This window comes from Loxodonta africana, chromosome 3 (assembly GCF_030014295.1).
Source record: "Loxodonta africana isolate mLoxAfr1 chromosome 3, mLoxAfr1.hap2, whole genome shotgun sequence".
Taxonomy (NCBI): Eukaryota; Metazoa; Chordata; class Mammalia; order Proboscidea; family Elephantidae; genus Loxodonta; species Loxodonta africana.
Window position 1 is genome coordinate 148,349,859 of NC_087344.1, and position 23,467 is coordinate 148,373,325.

The window sequence follows — 23,467 nt, forward strand, 5'->3', positions numbered from 1 at the left end:
ATCCAGAGCCAAAACTCAACTGGAATAGACAGAACTGAAAATAGAAGGAGCATTCCTATAAATATCTAATAGACTTTGAACCCCTGTCTAATCAATTAAAATGTATGAATAAAGTATACTTTTTTTTAATTGCCGGGACTATTTAAAGCATTTATAGGGCCTTGGACAACATTTTATATACTGTTTTGTTTTATTTCCTGTATCCAAATCCATCCAACGTTATACATATAAGAAAAAATGTGTAGGATTCTAAACATTTTAAAACAATCCTGAATGCATCTTTCATTTTACAACAGTTAATCATGATGTAGTCAATGCTATTAAGAATACCAGTGTTGGTATTTATAGTAAGGTTTTTGAGTCTTAGGGCATTTTGACCTAAGTTTTTGATCTGGTTTGTATTTAGAACACTCAATAGTCACTAGCAGCTTCTGAGTTAGGGAAAGCTATCTGAGAAAACTGGTCCAGCTGGTTTGCTATACTTGGGATTTGATTGTCGTAATAATATGGTTGTTGGTAGAATTTGAAGGACAACAAATTAGCCTGATTTTCAGAAAGTGCATTAAGGGTCTTTTATTGGGAGTCCCACTATTAAACAAGTCCCACCTCCATTTTTTAATTTTTTTGCCTACAGCAAACAGCAGCCTTAATTAACATGTATCAGGTAGTTAAGGGCCATTCTTCGTATTGACATTAATTCAGTTTGTTTGAGAGGTTATCTGGACTTAACAAAATATGTATAAAGGCAAATTTTTAGATTACCGTTAACTGAAGCTGAACCTCTAGTTCTTAATTTAACCGTGAAGTATGAGCTCATTTAAATACTTCCTCACTAAAAATAGAGGCTGGCAACGCCATGTCTTTGTTTCTGGATGCATAAAACCAACTAAATCTGTCAGCATATTGAAATCGTTACACTTGAGGCCCAGAATGTGAGCACTGGGAAAGTCTGTGAGTCACACCACCAGAGGTTAAAACCTGTGGAGAGTTAAGAAACAAATGCTGAGTTTTCTAATGTTGAGCACATTGACTTTCTATTAGAAAGACACACAGAAAAGCACTGCCCCTGTGAAATGACACTTGCTTTCTACTTAGCATTGTTGCACGTGACCTTTCAGTTTTTTGTTGAGATTGGTTAGTCCACAAAGTACTTTTCATAAATTAATTAAAATCACTAAGAGATATAGTTTACACATACAACTCAATAGGCACAAATGGAACTCATCAATTGTTTCATATATCTGTGGGCATTTATTCCTCAAATTTGCAGTGAATAACACTTCCTGTTTCTGCATTGGCTTTGGGTATGCTTAGTCTAAACAAGCTTATGTAAGATGTTTATAGCTGTCCAAATGTTAATCAGAAAACCAGTTGCTTTTGAGTCAATTATGACTCACGATGACCCATGTGTGTCAGAGTAGAACTGTGCTCAGTAGGATTTTCAATGTTTTTTTTTTTTTTTGAATAAAGTATACTTATGCCGGAGCTTTCTTTCAAGGCATCTCTGGGTATGCTCAAGCCTCCAAGCTTTCAGTCATCAATGAGTGTATTAACCATTTATGCCACCCAAGGACTCTAAAATGTTACTTAGAATATGATTTTAACAAAATTTTCCCACATAATCCATGTGAGATTATAATAGAATCCTAAGAATCTTTGCTATTCACATTGAAGAATGTTATAATTTTTTCCCCGTATTAAAATCACTGCTGGAAAAGAGTCCACAAAAGCTGCTAGAACTAATAGAAGAGCTCAGCAAAGTTGCAGGGTAAAAGATCAACACACAAAAATCATTGGGTTTCTATACACCAACATGGAGAAATCTGAAAAGAGAATCAAGGAAACAATACCATTTACAATAGTACCACAAAAAAATAAAACACCCAGGAATAACCCTAACCAGGGATGTAAAGGGATTATACAATGAAAACTATAAAACTCTCCTGCAAGAGAGGCATAAATAAATGGAAAAACATTCCATGCTTATGGATTGAAAGACTTAATATTGTGAAAATGCCAATACTACCCAAAGCAATCTATAGATTCAGTGCAGTCCCGATCAAAATCTCAACACCATTCTTTACAGAAATGGAAAAACTAATCCTCAATTTTATATGGAAAGGAAAGAAACCCTAATTAGCCAAAGCAATTTTGAAGAAGAACAAAGTAGGAGTCCTCATACTTCTCAATTTCAAAACATACTATACAGCTACCATAATCAAAACAGCCTGGTATTGGTTTAACGATAGACACACAGACCAACGGAATAGAATTGAGAGCCTAGAAAGAAATCCATATGTCTATGGACAACTGATTTTTGACAAGGGTGCTAAGTATATTCAATGGGGGAAGGAGGAGTCTCTTCAACAAATGGTGCTGGCAAAACTGGTTTTCCACATGCAGAAAAATGAGACAGGACCGATACCTCACACCATATGTAAAAACTAATTCAAATGGATCAGGGACCTAAATGTTAAAACTAAAACCGTAAAGTTCCTGGAAGAAAACATACGGGTGAAACTATGAAGCCTAGTCTTTTTAAATGACAGATTATTAAATACAACAACAAATGCATGAATAGCAGGAGACAAAATAGATAAATGGGACCTCATGAAAATAAAATACTCATGTTCATCAAAAGACTTTATCCAAAGAGTAAAAAGGCAACTCACAGACTGAGAAAATATCTTTGAGGACCATATATCTTACAAAGGTCTGATATCCAAAATATATGTAAATATTCTACAACTTAACAAAAAGACAACACAATCAAAAAGTGGGCAAACGACAGGAACAGACACTTCACCAAAGAGGATATTCAAGTGGCCAACAAGCACATGAAAAGACGCTCATTGTTATCAGCCGTTAATCAAAAACAAAAAACCAACCCACTGCTGTCGAGTCAATTCCAACTCAGAGTGACCCTAAAGGACAGAGCAGAGCTGCCCCATAGGGTTTCCAAGGAGCACCTGGTGGATTTGAACTGCTGACCTTTTGGTTAGCATCCATAGCTCTTAACCAGTACAATGCTAGGGTTTCCTCATTAGCCGCTAGAGAGATGCAAATCAAAACTACAATGAGATACAACTTCACCCCTACTAGAATGGCAATGATTAAAAAAAAAAGCAAACAAACAGAAAATAACAAATGTTGGCAAGTATGTGGGGATATAGGAATGCTTATCCGCTGCTGGTGGGAATGTAAAATGGTACAACTGTTGTGGAAATCAGTATGGAAATTACTAAAAAAATTGGAAATAGAAACTACAACATGACTGAGAAATTCCTCCCTAGGGACTTAAACATAGTGACTCAGACATATGTACACCCATGTTTATTGCAGCACTATTCACAGTAGCAAAAAAGGTGCCAATCAAGAGATGAATTGATAAAGAAAATGTGGCATATACGTACAATGGAATACTACTCAGCCTTAAAGAAAAATGATGTCCTAATACATGCTTTACCGTGGATGAAACTTGAAGACTTTATGCTGAATGAAATGTCAAAGACAAAAGGACAAACATTTATGGTCTCATTTGTCATTTATGAAATGACGAGAATAGGTAAACACAGAAAACAATGGTTAGTAGTGGTTACCAGTAGTGGAAGGCAGGGGAAGGAAAGAGGGAATCATTGTCTTGGAAGTAGTGAATTTTTGCCTATGGTGATGGGAAAATTGGCATTGACTAAACTGTGTAATGGTTACACAATTTGACAATAACTGATATCATTACTGTAGTCAAATTGTGTAACCACTGGGAAGAGCTGCCTCCTCAAAATAGAGTCACCCTTAGTGACATGGATGGAGTAAAGCATTCAGGACTTTCGTTTGCTGATATGGCATGATTCAAAATGAAAAGAAACAGCTGCAAACATCCATTAATAATCAGAATGTGAACTGTATGAAGTATGAATCTAGGGAAACTGGAAGTTGTCAAAAATGGAATGGAATGCTTGAAGATCAATATCCTGGGCATTAGTGAGATGAAATGGACTGGTATTGGCCATTTTGAATCAGACAATCTTATGGTCTACTATGCCAGGAATGACGGATTGAAGAGGAATGGTGTTGTGTTCATCTCCAAAAACAACATTTCAAGATCCATCCTGAAGTACAAAGCTGTCAATGATAGGATAATATCCATACGCCTACAAGGACGCCCAGTTAATATGACTATTATTCAAACTTATGTGCCAACCACTAATGCCAAAGATAAAGAAATTGAAGATTTTTACCAACTTCTTCGGTCTGAAATTGATCAAATGTGCAATGAGTATTCATTGATAATTACTGTTGATTGGAATAGGAAAATTGGAAGAAAAAAAAGAAAGATCAGGAGTTGGAAAATAAGGCCTTGATGATAGCAACGATTCTGGAGATCACATGACAGAAATTTTCAAGACCAATGACCTATTCATTGGAAATACTTTTTTTTCAACAACAGTGACTATACATGTGGACCTCGCCAGACAGAATGCATAGGAATCAAGTCAATTACATCTATGAAAAGAGATGCTGAAGAAGCTCAATATTATCAGTCAGAACAAGGACAGGGGCTGACTGCAGAATAGATCGTCAATTGCTCATATGCAAGTTCAAACTGAAGCTGAGGGAAATTGAAACAAGTCCACGAGAGCCAAAGTACAACCTCGAGTATATCCCATTTGAATTTGGAGACCATTTCAAGAACAGATTTGACGCTTTGAACACTAATGACTGAAGACCAGACAAGTTGTAGGATGACATCAACGACATCATACATGAAGAAAGAAAAGGTCATTAAAAAGACGGGAAAGACAAAAATGTATGTCAGAAGAGAGTCTGAACTTACTCTTGAACGTAGAGTAGCTAAAGCTAAAGGAAGAAATGATGAAGTAAAGGAGCTGAACTGAAGATTTCAGAGCGGCTCAAGAAGACAAAGTAAAATATTAAGTGAAATGTGCAAAGACCTGGAGTTAGAAAACTAAAAGAAAGAACATGCTTGGCATTTCTCAAGCTGAAAGACCTGAAGAAAAAATTTAACCCTTGAGTTGCAATACTGAAGGATGCTGTGGGCAAAATATTGAATGACACAGGAAGCATCAAAAGAAGATGGAAGAAAGAGGAATCATTGTGCTAAAAAGACTTGCTTGACGTTCAGCCATTTCAGGAGGTAGCATATGATGAAGAACTGATTATGGTACTGAAGGAGGAAGACCAAGCTCCACTGAAAGCACTGGAAAAATTGAGGCTGTAGGAATTGATATCCCGCCCTTCTTCATATATTCCAACTTCTCGGATTACTTGCTCAGCATACAGATTGAATGGGTATGGTGAAAGGATACAACCCTGGTGCACACTTTTCCTGACTTTAAACCGCACAGTATCCCCTTGTTCTGTTCGAATGACTGCCTCTGGGTCTATGTACAGGTTTCTCATGAGCATAGCTAAGTGTTCTGGAATTCCCATTCTTCACAGTGTTATCCATAATTTGTTATGATCCACACAGTCAAATGCCTTTGCATAGTCAATAAAACCCAGGTAAACATCTTTCTGGCATTCTCTGCTTTCAACCAGGATCTATCTGACATCAGCAATGATATCCCTGATTCTGCACCCTCTTCTGAATCTGGCTTGAATTTCTGGCAGTTCCCTGCTGATATACTGCTGCAGCCACTTTTGAATGATCTGCAAAATTTTACTTGTGTGTGATATTAATGATATTGTTTGATAATTTCTGTATTCAATGGGATCATCTTCCAGTTGGTTGGCCAGGTACCTGTCTTCCAAATTTCTTGGCATAGACGAGTGAGTACTTTCAGTGCTGCATCCTTTTGTGGCAACATCTCAATAGGTATTCTGTCAATTCCTGGAGCCTTGTTTTTCACCAATGCCTTTAGTCCAGCTTGGACTTCTTCCTTCAGTAACATTGGTTCCTGCTCATATGCTACCTCCTGAAATGGTTGAACGTTGACCGATTCTTTTTGATATGGTGACTGTGTAGTCCTTCCATCTTCTTTTGATGCTCCCTGAGTTGTTTAATATTTTCCCCATACCCCACTGCCGTTGAGTTGATTCCAACTCATAGCAAACCTATAGGATGGAGTAGAACTGCCCTATAGAGTTTCCAAGAAGCACCTGGTGGATTCGAACTGCTGACCTCTTGGTTAGAAGCCATAGCACTTAACCACTATGCCACCGGAGTTTCCATTTTTCCAGATAGAATCCCTCAATATTGCAACTCAAGGCTTGAAATTTTTCTTCAGTTCTTTCAACTTGAGCAATGCAGAGCATTTTGAAGAACAGAGCATCAGGATTGGAGGAAGGCTCATTAACAATCTGTGTTATGCAGATGACACAACATTGCTTGCTGAAATTGAAGAGGACTTGAAGCACTTGCAGATGAAGACCAAAGACCACATCCTTCAGTATGGATTACACCTCAACATAAAGAAAGCAAAAATCCTCACAACTGGACCAATAAGCAACATCATGATAAATGGGGAAAAATCGATGTTGTCAAGGATTTCATTTTACTTGGATCTGCAATCAACACCTACGAAAGCGGCAGTCAAGATATCAAAAGATGCGTTGCATTGGGCAAATCCGCTGCAAAAGACCTCTTTAAAGTGTGGAAAATCAAAGATGTCGCCTTGAAGACTAAGGTGCACCTGACCCAAGCGATGGTATTTTCAGTTGCCTCCTATGCATGTGAAAGCTGGACAATGAATGAAGAAGCCAAAAAAGAATTGACACTTTTGAATTGTGGTGCTGGAGAAGAATACTGAATATACCGTGGACCGCCAAAAGAACTAAAAAATCTGTCTTGGAAGGAGTACAACCAGAATGCTCCTTAGAAGCAAGGATGGTAAGACTATGTCTCACATACTTTGGACATGTTGTCAGGAGAGATCGGTCCCTGGAGAAGGACATCATGCTTGGTAAAGGAGAGGGTAGTGAAAAAGAGGAAGTTAACACAGTGGCTGCGGCAATGGGTTTAAGCATAACAGTTGTCATGAGGATGGTACAGGACTGGGCAGTGTTTTTGTACATAGGATTGTTATGAGTCAGAACCGACTCGATGACACCTAACAACAACAACAGGAATTGATGAAATACCAATCAAGATGTTTCAACAATCTGATGCAAGGCTTGAAGCACTCGTCTATGCCAAGAAATTTGGAAGACAGTTACCTGGCCAACTGACTGGAAGAGATCCATATTTGTGCCCATTACAAAGAGAGGTGATCCAACAAAATGTGGAAATTACTGAACAATATCATTAATACCACACACAAGTAAAATTTTGCTGAAGATAATTCAAAAACTGTTGCAGCAGTTCAACAGAGAACTGCCAGAAATTCAACCTGGAGTCAGAAGAAGACGTGAAATGAGGGATATCATTGCTGATGTCAGATGGATCCTAGCTGAAAGCAGAGAATACCAGAAAGATGTTTACCTATGTTTTATTAACTGTGCAAAGGCATTTGATTGTGTGGGTCATAACAAATTATGGATAATATTGCAAAGAATGGGAATCTCAGAGCACTTAATCGTGGTCATGAGGAACCTGTATATAGACCAAGAGGCAGTTATTTGAACAGAACAAGGGCATACTTCATATTTCAAAATCAGGAAAGGTATGTGTCAGAGTTATATCCTTTCACCATATTTATTCAACCTGTATGCTGAGCAAATAATACAAGAAGGTGGATTATGTGAGGAAGAATGTGGCATTAGGATTGGAGGAAGACTCATTAACAACCTGTAATATGCAGATGACACAGCCTTGCTTGCTGAAAGCAAAGAGGACTGGAAGCACTTATTGATGAAGATCAAAGACTACAGATGTATCGATTACATCTTAATATAAAGAAAACAAATCCTCACCATTGGACCAGTAAGCAACATCATGATAAATGGAAACAATACTGAAGTTTTCAAGGGTTTCATTTTACTTGGATCCACAATCAACACCCATGGAAGCAGCAGTCAAGAAATCAAATGGTGTATTGCATTGGGCAAATCTACTGCAAAAGAACTTTTTCAAGTGTTAAAAAGCAAAGATGTTACCTTGAGAACTAAGGTGTGCCTGATCCAAGCCATGGTATTTTTAATTGCCTCACATGGATGCGAAAGCTGGACACTGAATAAAGAAGACCGAAAAAGAATTGGTGCAGTAGAATTATGCAGTAGGTTGGTGAAAAATACTGAATATATCAGGGACTGCCAGAAGAATGAACAAATCAGTCTTGGAAAAAAGATGGCCAGGTTGCTCCTTAGAAGCAAGTATGGGAAGACTTTGTCTCATGTACTTTGGACATGCTATCAGGAAGGACCAGTCCCTCGAGAAGGACATCGTGCTTGATAAAGCAAAGGGTCAGCAAAAAAGAGCAAGACCCTCGATGAGTTGGACTGACACAGTGGCTGTAACAATGGGCTCAAGCATAGCAACAATTGTGAGAATCATCCAGGACCAGGCAGTGTTTTGTCACTATGAGTTGGAAACAATTTGACAGCACCTAAAGAACTGATATTAAGCTATACACCAGAAAAAAGGGTGCAATGGCAAACACAGCGTTCTATATAAATTTAAAAGAACAACAGAAGTCCAAAAAAAAAAAAAAGGCTGCAGCTGTTGATACTACTTAAAAAAAAAAAAAAAGGTACAGCTAAATACCTCATGGAATTAGTTTTCTTGGTTCAAAGGATTAGGGTCATGGCTTCATTGGTCTATCCAGCCAACTGGCCTAATGTTATCTTTAGAGTGTCTGTTCTATTTCCCAGTTCAGTGAGTACTGCTTGGGATCTCAAAAGCTTGCAAGTGGCCACCCAAGTTACAATTGGTCTCTATTTGCCTCAGATCAGCAGAGGGAGGAGGAGACCCAGGAGTCAGAGAGGGAAACGGACTGCAGTCCTAATTGCCTCCATGAACTACTATTTGCCATGAGACCCGAAGAAATGGATGGTGGCCAGCTACTGCTAGTGACTGTTTTGATCAGGAACTCAGTAGATGGATCCTGATCAAAAGGAGCAAAAATGTGGAACAAAACTTCAAATTCTTATGGAAACCAGTCTTACTAAATCCATTGAGACTGGGTGAATGATCTTCAATCCTTGAACCAAAACTACCCCCATGAAGTGGTCTTTAAACAACACTTTAGCTCAATTAATAAAGAATGTTTGCCTTGAGCATTGTGTTGTTTTGAAGAATTATCTACAGGAGATCAAATTGACAACAGTAACTCTAAAGCACAGTTGAGAACTTTAATAGGCATAAAGTCTAAATTAATAGTATTAAAGCAATATGGGCAGACAGTGAGAATGGTGGCACAAAGTGAAAAAATGTAACCATTGTGACTGAACTGTACGTGTAAAAATTGTTGAATGAGTGTGTATTTTGTTGTGTATTTTCACACACAAAAAAAATCACTGCTGAGAAGTTGATTTTTTTCTCTTGTGAGAGCCATGGAGAAGATATAAAATGCAAAATTTACACATTGCCTCTTTTATGTCAGTTTTCTTAAGGTGTATGTTTTCTGAGAATAGTAATAAGAATTGAGCCAACCTTTTTTTTTTTTTTTTTTTAGGGTGGATGTTTAGATGCAGTTTGAGTTGAAATAAAATTAATTCCCCAAAGAACTAAAAAATATACTAAAGAGAAAGTCCATCTTCAGCTTGTTCCCAAATTTTATAACAGAAGAACTCCTGAATCAAAATAATCGAAATGGGCCAGCTCATCTTAGGCATTTGGTAATAATACCTTTGCCTAATCCCATATCTTTCATGCAAAATATTCAAATAGTTTGAAAGTACTAAATAACATTTGTGGAATGCCTCATCATATAAATGTTTATTCACACGTTGCTTTTTTCAATTATGTTTAAATATGAAATCTGAAGTACAACCTGTATTCAAAGACGTACACAAGAAATAATGCAGCTTATGAATAGTTTTTCACTTTTTTCCTACCTGGGTATTTTAGATGAGATACAAACTTACATTCAGAATTATGCAGGCCTTGTGCCAGTACCGCTGTGAGTCACAAATTGACTTAAATGACTTCCTTCATATTCTTCATGTCTCTTCCACCAAACCCAAAATGCTCATATCTTGCTAGCCAACTGTCTTAGTCATCTAGTGCTACTGTAACAGAAATACCACAAGTGGATAGCTTTAACAAAGAGAAATTTATTTCTTCACAGTGAAGTAGGCTAAAAGCCCAAATTCAGGGTGTCAGCTCCAGGGGAAGGCTTTATCTCTCTGTCAGCCTTCTCATCAATCTTCCCCTGGACTAGGAGCTTCTCTGCGCAAGGACCCTGGGTCCAAAGGACACGCTCTGCTCCCAGCACTGCCTTCTTGGTAGTATGAGGTCCCCCTTCTCTGCTTGCTTCCCTTTCCTTTTTATCTCTTGAGAGATAAAAGGTGGTGCAGGCCACACCTCAGGGAAAACTCCTTTTGCATTGGACCAGGGATGTGACCAGGGTAAGGGTGTTACAATCCCACACTAATCCTCTTTAACATAAATTTACAATCACAAAATGGAGGACAACCACACAATACTGGGAATCATAGCCTAACCAAGTTGACACATATTTTTAGGGGACAAAATTCAATCCATGACACAAACGATAACAAATAACTGGATACATTTATTTAATTTCAGCGTTTGTGTCAATATTCTGAGTTAATAACAGGACCGGAAGATGGGATAGGAGAGGGTGGCAGTGGACACAGCCTTTTTCTTATCAGCAAATTGTGCTGAAATTGCCAGATGTCTCTAATCTGTTGCATTTCCTAGCTCTTGTCTCCAAAATTTCTTCAGAGATCTCCTCTAAGTTCCTGATACTCACATTCACACGGTTTCTATCACCACACTCTCCAACCCTCCTCACCTCAATAGCCATTTTTCTCCAAAGAGTTGACCATCAGTAAAATAAACGGGTCATAAATAAATACAGACAAATACGTAAGGTAACCATTTAACTTAGAAAGTTGCTGATCACGATTTTCTTATGCATCAGTGGTACATAAAGTTTTCTTGCAGTGGGCTTCCCTAAACTCGCAGTGAATGAAGCTGGTTAATTATGGGAGGCCGCCTAGCTGTGCAGAACCACACTGATTCCTTTAAGTAACCACAGTTATTACCATAAAAGTATTTACTGAAAGCTGGGCTGGACAGCCAGTGTGCAATCTGATCTGGCAAATGCACAGAAATTGCACTCCAGATTACATATTAAGGCACTAATTACCCAAATGAAACTCCCGGGGCATCTTAGGTAGATGCGGTACAGTGAATTAAGGAAGGAAATAATTAGTCACAATTGCAGAAACCAGCTCAACACAAAGTGAAAGAATGCATGGTAGACACCCAGCAGCCTATTTCCTGCAGAGCACAGGGAGCCTTTGTGACGGTTTAAGAAATGCAACGACAAACATGGCTTCTAAAAACAAATAAGAAAGGGACAGATCTCAACGTTAAATTACAAAAATGACTTTATTTAAGTTATTTTCTCTTCCTATGTACTACATAGCCCAATAACAACACTTTTTATCGTGAATTTACATGAAGACAATCAACTTTCAACCATTTTCTTGACAGTCGTAGAGGTTTTGCCAGCATTTGACACAATCTGAACATGTACAGATGGTGAGAGAAAGCAAGCAGCAAAGAGGCAGAATCAGGTAGGGAAGAGGGAGGTGTTCAGAAGGAGCAAATTTATACCACATTAAAAACCAAGCATAGAAGCTGTTATTTAACTTGACCAAGAAATTAAGTTGTCCGAAGTTATATACCCCTTTTCAAGGTCTTCTGATAAAAAAAATTCCCTGGGTGGGGAGGGAGGAGGTGGGAGATGGGAGAGACCCTTCCCTCTCCAAATGAACTTAAGGATGTCACCTTTATTAATGAAAAGCTCTGCAAGGTGGAGGGAGAGTGGATGTCTGCTTTGGAAGGCTGGCATGAAATTGGATCAGAAGCACATCATTGAGGCCTAAGTTTGAAAAATCAATGGCAGGTCTGGTTGAGCCTGTCCAAATTTTCTTACAATGTTTCTGAATAGACAAGATGAGAAAGTCCTATAGACCCTGAAGCAATCCCCTTGCCAACAATTGTGCTATTTTGCAAATTTCTTTTGGAAGGTTAATATGGAACTCTACCCTGAGTTACTGAGATCCTACCAAAAATATGAGCTGTATTAATGGCATTATCACCTTCAGGATAAAGAGAGAATGTTAGTTGACTCTCGGTCTCTAAAAACAAAATTTATCTTATTTGTTCACTACTAAGGACTGCTGACAGTTTCCATGACAATGGATCATGAATGTTCGCCTTTTAAATAAATACATTATTACCATTTAGCAGGTTTTTGGTATGAAATTAGGTTAGAGAGTAAAATAGACTACGTAAAGAATGGACTTTTCTTATAGTAGAATTAGGAAAATAAGCAATGAAAAAACTGCTTTTAGGGGAAATGGTAACAAGAGATACAAATTTTATTTTCTGTGTCTTGATATCAGCAATAAGATAGCATATTGCAAGAACTTAGACTTCCCTCGTTCCAGGTAACGCAGAGGAGATTTTGGGTTATTGAAACTCCTCTCTGCAAAGACAGATGGAGAGCCAGGTAAAGAGGCACCTCTAAAGGAATAAAATCCTCTCAGTAGTTATATTTTCCAAGCCTTTCTGCAAAAGCTATGCCTGCTGCACAGGATGCCACGTCAAATGGCTACACGGGAAACTTAATGACGGGAAAGGGCAGATGAGCAATAAAAATATTTTATACTTGTAAATACCAGGTTTGACTGTATCAAGAACCTCTATATTGGTGGTGCTGGGTTAAAAACAAAACAAAACCTGCATCACGTAACAAGAAACTGCACTAATTTTCTGAGATATGAACTGCTTAGGTCAGTTCTATTGGGATATACTTATATACTCCATTTCAACCAGACCATCACCAGACAATTGCTTCTTCTACATATAACCATTAAAACTGACCAAAAAAGCTTACTCAGCATGAGCTGCCAATAGCCATAAAACCCAAAACCCAGTGCCTTCGAGTCGATTCCGACTCATAGCAACCCTGTAGGACAGAGTAGAACTACCCCATAGAGTTTCCAAGGAGTGCCTGGCGGATTTGAACTGCTGACCCTTTGGTTAGCAGCCGTAGCACTTAACTACTACGCCACCAGGGTTTCCAGCAATAGCCATAGGAGCTATGAATAAAGATGGTGCTTTTGTATTTACAGAAGCAGTTTCTCATGAATCTTATAAAGGCTGGAGAAACAGAGGGAGTTGTTTCTTTTAAGCAAGAGCACTTGTAAAATACAGAACGTGATTAAGTAAATACCCCCTATACACTTAGCAGGTCGGTTAAAGGATGTTAGAAAAGTCAGCAGTTCATTTACCTGAGTGTTCCATTTAAAGGCTAAGCAGTAATCAAACGCTTTTTACTTAAGAGTGTGCACAAATAAGTACAACATTAAAAAGGGCCAGAGTCAGGAAATTTAGACTCAATTAAGTTTGACACTTTTGAATTTTTATAAAATCGAATAGAAACATCTATGAATTTTCTTTTTTAGTTAACATATAAAGTCCTAGAACTGTATTGATTTACTGGATGGTATTTAAAACCTAGGTTGGAGGTCAGCCTGTGAAATCATTAAGAAAACAAGTCAAATTCTTTTGGAGTTTTGAGCAAATTGCTACAAGTGATAAAAGCTAGTTATTAGTAATCCATCTCAGTTATGAGCCCATATGAGATTATCTATTAATGTGAGATAAAGGCTTCAGCATAAATATGATTTTAACCTGAATAGATCCCTTTTGAAGGGTGATATAGAAAATAACTATAAATTTTATCCAGAAAAAGAGTGCACCCAGTGTATTTACCAGCAGCTGCCTCAGCTTACATTTCAACAGGTCATGCTTGCCATGTTCAACCATGGACAATATGCTAAGTTTTTGTTTGTGTTTATTTAAAACAGACAGGGTTATGTTTCTAAATACAACACATTGTTCATAATCAGGACCCCAACAATATTCTGGAATTGAATATTTTATCATACAAGAAATGGGGCCACGTTACTATTGCAAAACTTATCGTTACTATTTCATTTCAGGCCTAAATACATGAGCTATGGAAAACCATCATTTTAAAAGTTTAACACTGAACAAAACTGTGAAGCACTTTGGTCAACATAATTAGGTTATTAAGCAAATGAAAAGCACGTCTTTCCCTAATCCTTCACCCAACAATGTGCCACAAAAACTTAAAACATGATTGAGGTGCATGGATCTGTTGAGCTGTTCCTACATTCCCATTCTGTGTGTTATTCAAAGTGGCACTGAGCAAATTCACCAGGATCAAGGGGCAATTTTTAAAAGCAGCCTTTTGAAACCCCCAAATTTTCTTCCTACTTTCATAAGTCACGAAAGTTTCTTAGATCAGACAAGGGCACTGAAAAAGGTCAATGTGGATTCGATGCATAAACCAAAGTCCCTGTGATCAGTAGTACTGGTCTGGGATTGAAGTCAAATAGTGTGTCTCATTTTATTGTTCAACACAGCTTAATAGTAAGTAAAAAATTTGCCCAAGACCCACACTATGTTGGATTTTATGTGCTAAGATGAATAAAAGTTCTGCTGGTCATCAGGCAGAAATTATTGCTAAGTAAAAACCACTTAGCAATTTATTCACCTAAAAAAAAAAAAAAAGGAGCCATTTTAGATGAAATACTTATTTTAAGCCAAAGAGAGCAGATAGCGCTCCAGAGCTTGCATCACTAGTGCTCCCAGTATGGCCAGTCTTCAGGGAAACTGATGAATACAGAAGTAGGTTATTTTGAGCAACAGGCAGAACTTGATCACTGCCACACTGCCCAGAGGAAGGGAGAGAGCCCGAGTGGAGTGCACCAGCTAGCTATTTAACAAAGCTTTAGTAGTGAAATTTTTTCCAACCAGCGCACCCGCCTATTAAGATATCAAAGATGATTCAATTACTCAAAAAAACAGGCTTCTAATTCTATGATTTTTAAATTTAATTATCAACTGGGGTATTACAATAAATCTAGTTTCTCTAAGGTTGTTTACCAGTACTACATAGCAGTATTGAGGTTAAAGGGGGGAGGGAAGCCTTTGTGTATAGCTTTTAAATATTTTTAAAATGTTGGTAAAAATGCAAATCAGTTAAATTACAGATGATCAATTCAAGCATGCCCACCGTTGAAGACTACTGTCGTCACCCACTCACAAATTCCTTGCTGAAGGATAAGTGTAACAGTCAGGTGTATGAAATAATATAATTTAGGGTTCTGTTGGGGAGGGAGATTTAAAAACAATACTCTGTGACAATGCACTTATGTGAATTTACACTCTGCAGAAGTTGTCAGTGTAGAATGAAGGACTTGGCCAATGGAGAGGGCAGCTGGTATTAAAATAATTAGCACAGATTCCTGGGTATACAACACACAATGAAAACAGAAATAAGACCCTGTACAGGTGTAAACAAGTGAACAATGACCTTGGCAAAATATTTTCATGTATTAAAAAAAATACCAAAAAAGCAAGCAACTCAAAATTTCCTCCCTTTCACAACAATGGACTGAAACAACAACAACAAAAACAAAATACCAGATGGACCCATCTGCTTCTGCCAGTAGAAAACAATAGATATATTAGGTTCCAGGACAAATAAAACCTTAAAATATTAATGCTGAAAAAAATACAAGTAAATTTTTATTAAAAATAGACATAGTCCTTACTCAATCTTGTGTACATTTTGTTTTGTATTAAGAAGAAAAAAAACAAAATAGGAAAGGCATTAAGACTACCTAATTATTTATACTGTATTTGGTAGTAGCATGTTTCAGTCAAACTTTAAAGAAAAATAAGTTATTCTGTTTTCATTTGCTCTCGGACATCAGAAGGCAGAGTTTCAAACAGAGCGTCTTCGACAACTAAACCAGCTCGCTTCAGAGCCCGACAGTCACCCAGTTCAGGAGGGAGGATTTCAAAGTGATTGCCTTTAACATCCAAGTAGGAAAGAAACAGTAAATTTCCTATTTTCGGTGAAAGTACTGATAGGCTGTTTTTCCCAATCTTTAGAGTTTTCAGTTTCTTACAGAAGTAGAGTTCATCTGGGAGGCTCTCTACTTTGTTACAGGTGATGGAAAAATACTGTAAACTTTGTAGAACTCCTATTTCAGGTGGGATAAATCGAATGTCATTGTACGATAAGTCCAAGTATCGGATTTTGTTGCATAGGAAGAGGTGGGAAGGCAGCACCTCTATTTTATTGTGACTAAAAGACAGACGCTCCAGGCTGGTGAGTTTCTTTATATGCTCTGGGATATAGGTGATGCTGTTATGCCACAGTTTTAGCACTGTCAATTTTCTTAAGTGCTGAAAGCTAACAATTTCTTCTATTGACTTCAGATTATTTTCCTTCAGGTCCAGTTCCTGGAGGCTCAGCAGGCTGAACACAGCGTGGGGAATTCGCTCCAGGTCACAGTGGACCAGTTCTAGCTCCGTCAGATTGGCCATCTTCTTCAAGTTGTTGAGCATCACCAGCTTGGTGCCATCGTTATGTATGCACATCTTCTGGAGATGGCTGGAAACATCAACCACCGCCTGAGGGATTTTGGATACATTGCTTTTGATGGAGAGAATTTTAAGGCTTTTGAGATCCCGCAGAGACTCAAGGGTGACATTTTTGGAAATATCATGACTCAGAGAACCGACTAGGTAGAGCTCTTCCAGATTCCGGAGTCCATACATCCAGAGGGGCAGTTCCCTCATGTCATCAAACTTGACGCTCAAGACTTTCAGGTTCTCCTTCAGGAAAGATAAAGCCGCACTGTGGATTTTGACAGAGCACTGGTGTAGAGAGAGCTCTTGGAGATTGTCTAGCTGCGCAATTGTGGCTGGTATCATTACATTCTTAATGATTTCAAGTTTTAGAGACTGTAACTCTGTAATTTCAAAAACAGTGTCTGGGAGGCCAGAGAGCATGATAAGAGGCAGTTCCAGTCGGTTATGGGCGTTTGTCTGTAGCTTCTGCCTCAGTTTATCAGGAGTCCACTCGTTATTTAAGTTCAGCTGCTTTAATTTGTTCTCACTGACTTCAGATAGAAACACTGCAAATCTCTTAGAATACAGAGGGTCATACTGATCTATCATATGAAGCATAAAAGCAAAGTCATTTTTCACATCTGGAATATCATCAATTCCAGTCTCCTGCCGGACATACTCAAAAGAATATTCCCTTAGAGAACGGTAGAAGAGCCAGTATAAAGTATAAAGGCACGTCAATCCATAAATACTGACAAAGCACAGGTAGCAAAAGGAAAGTTTTGAGAACAAGTGTGCCATGGTATGATTGCAAGAAAAGTTTTTATATCCAGTCATGTCCTGGATGTCAACATTACAGTCCACAGTGAATTGGACTTTGGAAACCAGAGCACTGTTATAGGCAATGATGATCAGGAATTTTATAACCTTAAGCACAGTCTGGCGAACATACATGGCGTACAGGATATCACCTTCTTCCACATGCAGCCTGAACTTCTTCACCTTCTCAAATAAGGCCTTGGCTTGCTCACCTTCCTTTTTATCCAGGGCCCCTGCAGTGGATTTGTCAACCACAAACTTCTCGGGGATTGATTTTAAAGACTGAGAGTTGACCAGGCTGCCTTCTGGACCAGACTGGGTAGTGTTGGATCTGCTCATGTTGTTCTTCCTGTTGTCTTTTTCTTCTGAGTCCTCTCCAGATACTTCAGACAAAGCCCGTGTGGTCCAGGGGGAGTCAAAACACTTCCCCAGGATTGAGATGAAATGTTCTATTTTGGAGCTGGATCCAGGAAATTTGAACCAAAAGTTACTGCAGAGCATGAAGACCAGGGTATGGATGAGGACAAGGTAAGGGAAATACTTGGCATACCAATGGAGGGCTCGCTCATAACATATCTGGTTTATAAAACTGTACTGCTGAAGGTCCAAATCTGTCTTCAGTCCTTTCATTTCCACAGTGGCGGGGTTAGTAGCAGATGGTTTAGGTGGAGGCAGTGGGGTGGTACTGGCAACTCCTTGAGAGACATTCGAAACAGAAGAATGGTTCTGAGAAGGCTGCACTCTTTTCGGAAGGCAGATGATCTTGTCCTGCATGACCTAAAATACAGAAATATTTCCAATTATATTACTCAAAGAGCTTTCATAATGTCATTAGTGCTAAGAAAGCAGCAATAACATCCAATAAATGTCCATTTCCTTTGCCTGGATTATACAACGTTCAATTCCAGCACCAAGATTTTATTCTTAGCCTATTATGTTGGAAAAATGAAATATCCAATCTTGCTCATGACACAAAACACAGGAGGCCTGTATCAGGACACAGAACAAGTCACAGCAAAATAAATATTTAGGGAAAATTCTTGTGTTTTTGTGTATGAGGAGCAAAAGGAGTGGAAAGAGGACATATAGAAGAAACTCCCATCTTTATCATCTCCCCTTTTCTTTCTACCCATATTCTGGACCATAAGTATAGAAAAATACAAATGGCTTTCATATAATAGGAATTTTACTAAGTTCTTATAAAAACCATTTCTCCAGCGAGAGAGAGAGAAAAGAATACAGAAGTGTTCAATAATAAAATGATTAAATCTAAAATCGTTATCTTTTCATGCAACATGTTACACAGAACCTCTATCCCTCTACCAGTGTTTCAATTTGTTGAGAAGAATACTAAGTTCTAAGAATGTCCAGTAGTCTCATAAGATTGTGATTTGGGAAAGAGGAAAAACATTCTCTTTGCGGATGAGGTTGGATAGGAAGACTATACTTTGAGTCAATCTGGAGGAATCATCCCCAGAAAGAAATCTATGAAAAGCAGAACTGTTTACAATAACCAAAACAGTTCAGAGCAGGAGTAACAACCAAGGAGTTGACAGCAATGACATATTGAATTAATAATACAGGGGAAAGTCTATTTGTATCTTAAAATGTCAAATGTCTAGAAATCCACAGTGTTTAGTGATTCTGCACAGCAAAGATTCAAGCCCCTTTCCAAATAGAAATAGAAACTGAGCTCATTAGAAAGTGGACTGCTGTGGCACAGGAATGTGACCACAAACTGGTGACAAGGGAGACAGACCATCAAACAGAGCACAAGTTTGACAGTAGAGTGGAGCATCTGACATTCGGCCAAGTGTCTGGTACATAAGAGACCACTAGTATATATTTGTCGAGTAAGTAAATTAATCCAGAGCTGAGACTAGTCCTCCTATTTCCAATATACCTCTAGGTGTTTAGAAGACACCTTTCCTAGGGATGTAGATGAGCAGCAAACTCTTATTGTGCTTAATATATGGCTGACCCTATAAGAACTTCCTGGGTGTTAACTCTTAATTGTCACATCAATACTATGAAGCAGATACTCTGATTATTCCCATTTTACAGACGAGGAAACCAAGGGACAGAAAGGTTAAGTAACTTGCTTAATGTCATCCAGCCCAGGCTACCTAAAATAAAACACATTCTCATTTTATTTTATTTCTAGGATTAAACCAAAAGGACACCAATTTGAAACGAGAAAATTTCACTAGACGATTTATAAAGCGCTGTCCTGAAAGATAAAGCAGAAGGACACCACCTACTATAAAAATTAAAAGCAGGTAGAGAAGAATACCAAATGTGTTTGTATTCAGAGGGTTCTGTGGCTACAGAGGTGTGAGAACTGAGTCTTCAAACAGTTTTGCCACTTAGCTATAACACAGAAATAGAGCTTAGCATGCTCACCTATTTCCATATAAATGAGTCTATTTATAATTGTGAAGCCCGTGGGTGGTGCAAACAGTTAATGTGCTTGGCTGCTAATTGAGAGGTTGGAGGTTTGAGTCCACCCAGAAGTACCTCAGAAGAAAGGCCTAGTGGTCTACTTCCAAAAAATCAGCCACTGAAAACCCTATGGAGCACAGTTCTACCCTGAAACACATGGGGTCATCATGAGTCAGAACTGACTCAATGGCAACTGGTTTATTAATAACTGTATTCATAAAGTATGTACCTCAATTCATACATCAAATATTAGTAAAGCTAAATTTCTTTAAGTTTAAAATAAATATAAATAAAAGATCTTTTTTTTTTTCCCTGCACACCTCAATGGAGCATCTTTCGTATTTCTTGGAGGGGGGGGTCAAGCACCCTACTTTGGAAACCACTGGAAGAGAAAATTGTAGGAGAAAGCCTAGACAAATGCCAGAATATCCTAAAGGAACATAAAAGAAAAACTAAGAAATTCAGTGGCTGGGATCACGTTTCAGATGATTTCCCGCTTGTGGCCTCATTTAATACTCTTAACCGTTTGTGAAGTAGAGGGTGGAGGGTGGGAACCCACAGGGAAAAGGAATGCATCCTGAGCACATTCTCCAAGAGTGACACCTTTGAGCTAATATGTTAATATCACATTGTTAATGGTGTGATGAAAATACAGGGAAATCAGTGTGAAAACAAGATCCCTTAGAAGGTAAAAAGGCAGACACCTTCTTAAGGTGCTAAAGTCCTGCCAAGCAACCAGGTGGGCTCCATTATTGTCCCCCTGCCCAGCCTCTCCCCAAGGCTTGCTCTGGAAGTAGAAGATGGTCTACCCCTGGAGCTTGGCTGCTGTACAGGGTTTAGGTTATGCAAAGCACCAGGATGCCCAGCTGAGGGGCAAGTGGAGGCTAAAATCTAGCTTGTGTTCCCTTTGCTCACCTGTGTGCCTTTGGGGCTATGTCTACACAGTGGGAGACTTTTTTATATTTCGCACAAAGGCACCTTCTTGGCTAGCATCTGCCATGCTATGGAGGCAGGTAGTATTCTTCCCATTCTACAAAAAAGGAAACTGGCCAAGGTTCAGAGCACTTAAGCAATTTGTCCATGTTCACATAGCTAGGAAATGGCCGGGCAGGTATTTACAAAAGGCTCTGTGGAGTAATAAAAAAAAAAAATTTTTTTTTTTTTTTTTTATTACTCCACAGAGCCTTTTCATTTTACCAAGCCTACGCTAGGGTGTGTTTATGTACAACAGCTCAACCTAGGTGGGTAATACAGAGATGATCTCCTCAAGCTCCTTTCAGCCTTCTGATTTTATGTTTGTTTTTAGATTTAGCGAAGATAGAATATTTGAAATGTGCCTACTCGAATCCCAGAAGAGTAAAGACAATGATTTTTTCCAAAAGCTGTTGACTAATCAGAACTGACATCTGAGTAGAAACAATATTGGAATTTAGTCACTAAGAACCATAGTTGTTCACGCTGCTGAGGAAATATAAGAAGACTCCAGCAGAGAGGCGGCTCAGAGTAGAATTCCAAAAGAATATGAAAGCAGGTATTCACTCCAGGATTATGAAAAAGAACAGGGCAAATTAGGGAGTGGGTGGAAAGGAGCCCAACAGTAAACAGTATGAAGATTTAAACAGCAAAACAGCTACAGAACAGAAGCCGTAAGAACAGAAAGGCGTGAGTTGCCCTACGTGTTTAATATAACAGCATTTCTGAACTCTGCAGCATCAGGATAAACTGGGAGAAGGATCATTGTTTTCAAAGGTACAATCAAAAAGAGAAAGAAGACGGAAAAAATAAGGTAGATGGGCCTCCTCGAAAAAGGGTAAAAGGTGTTTTTGTCACATCAATGTGAATAGCAGCAGCTTGTAAGAACTTGGGAGTTTTTGTTTTACCTTTTCTGCTTTTTTGAGAAATTCGCCTGATTAAACCTATATCTCATTCTTTTTACTTTTACGCATCTTTAAAGAGTTTGCAAAGCCTGAAAAACAAATTCCAAAAGGATAACTGTAGGACTCCAAGCTGCTGGTGCTGGGCTAAGGGAAAGAGCTTGGGGTAGAAGTAAGGAAAAATCTCCCTCCCCCTTATCCAGTTCTAAAGAACACTAAGTCTCAGATCATCACCACCAGCTCATAAACAAACATGTCACAATGCAGAAGAATGCCACTGTTTTCTTCTAGGGACAACCCTCAGATGGCCTTTGGAGGACAAAGGCTTGAGACAGAGCTATGTGGGTTTTTTTGGGGGGCGGGGTGGTGAAGGAGGAGAAAGAAATGGGGGAGGCGAGAGAAAATAATTTTTTAGAGAAGGAAGATGAACAAGAAAACATGATCCAGACTACAGCAAAATAAGAAAACTTATTCTCATAAAAGCTGATACCAGAATTCTTCTTAGCATGAAGTCACCTATGTTAAGGAAAATGTCTAAGTGTGGGAACGAAGAAGAGAGGGACAGAGAAGGTGAGTTACTAAGTGCAAGGGTCAGGTGCAGCCAAGGCAACGAAGAGCCAGCTACACTGCCTACCCTAGGTTGCAGTGGACAGGTGTGGAGGTACGAGGTAAGTCAGCAGAAGAGAAAGGAGTCTAGAAGTAAAGAAGTAGGTCAGGTAATATTGCAGGAGGTTAGAGCTGGAGCATATAATCATTATCTCTATTTTGACATATACATCCCTTTCAACCTCCCTGAACCTTTTGTAAAATCTGCCACACATTCATGAACAACTTTTGTAGAAATCACAGAAAGGGACAAAATTTCATGCTTGGATCAAAGTTGTGCAGATGCAGAGAGTTTTCCTGGGGTGGGTAAATGTGAAGGCACAGTAAACAAAGCTGAGATTAAGATCACCAAATCGTGCGGTGAATAACAAAACCCACTCCACACACCAACTGCATCCTGTGGAAATCTCAGCTTCCCTCCCTTGTTCAATTCAGACCCCAGCTGACCATGCAGCCATTCTGTCTCTCATCCCTGGCCACCCAGGGCTAGGTCAGTGGGTACCAACCACAAGCTTGGAAGTCCATATGATGCCCTCCATTTCAGGCCTGACAACCCCTGCTACTATTTTGGGCTCTACAATTTACTGCAATGACTCACAGATCTCACATGAAGCACCATACCTGCAATAACAGCTTTAATATGACAAAAAAGGATACAAACGAAGAGATGCCTAGGGTAAGGACTGAGAGGGGGCCCAGCATGGAGCTTCCACGTCACAAGTAGATGTGCTACCCTCCTAGAAGCATATGTTTGTCTTACCAACCAGAAAGCTTCATCTGAGCCTCAGGGCTCAGGGCTTTTATGGACCTCACAGCATGGCCATGATAGATTATACCATGTCTTGTGAGCCTTAGTCAGCACTGGGCCCCCAGGTGGTCCTCCTTGGTCAGCTTTCACTCATTAGCCTAATTATAGTCCAGCTCTCAGGAGCCCAGAACAAAAGGCCAAACTGCTTTCTGCACCTCACAATAAAAATCTATAACCTAAACTAGTTCCATGGAAACAGAAACTGGGAGCTACAGGGACCATGAGAAACTTCCAAGGGTTTGTCTATATCTTAGAGAGGGCAAGGGACTGGGGTTTGACTCAGTCTTCTCTAGGTCTTAAGGAGCTGCTGACATCTGGATTACAAAAGTATACAAAATCCTCCTCAAGTATTCACAAAAAGGA

At 38.9% G+C, this 23,467-nt stretch overlaps 1 protein-coding gene across 3 annotated transcripts in view; it reads right to left on the reverse strand.

Moving 5' to 3' along the window:
- Positions 1-8,663: 8,663 nt before the first annotated feature.
- Positions 8,664-23,467, reverse strand: part of LRRC8C (leucine rich repeat containing 8 VRAC subunit C) — a 115,310-nt gene continuing 100,506 nt past the window's right edge. For all 3 annotated transcript variants that reach the window (XM_064282334.1, XM_003418438.4, XM_023558435.2), the window contains one exon: positions 8,664-18,151. In XM_064282334.1, coding sequence (XP_064138404.1) covers positions 15,878-18,148 — 2,271 coding nt within the window. In that variant the 5' untranslated portion in view covers positions 18,149-18,151 and the 3' untranslated portion in view covers positions 8,664-15,877. The remainder of the gene's footprint in view (positions 18,152-23,467) is intronic.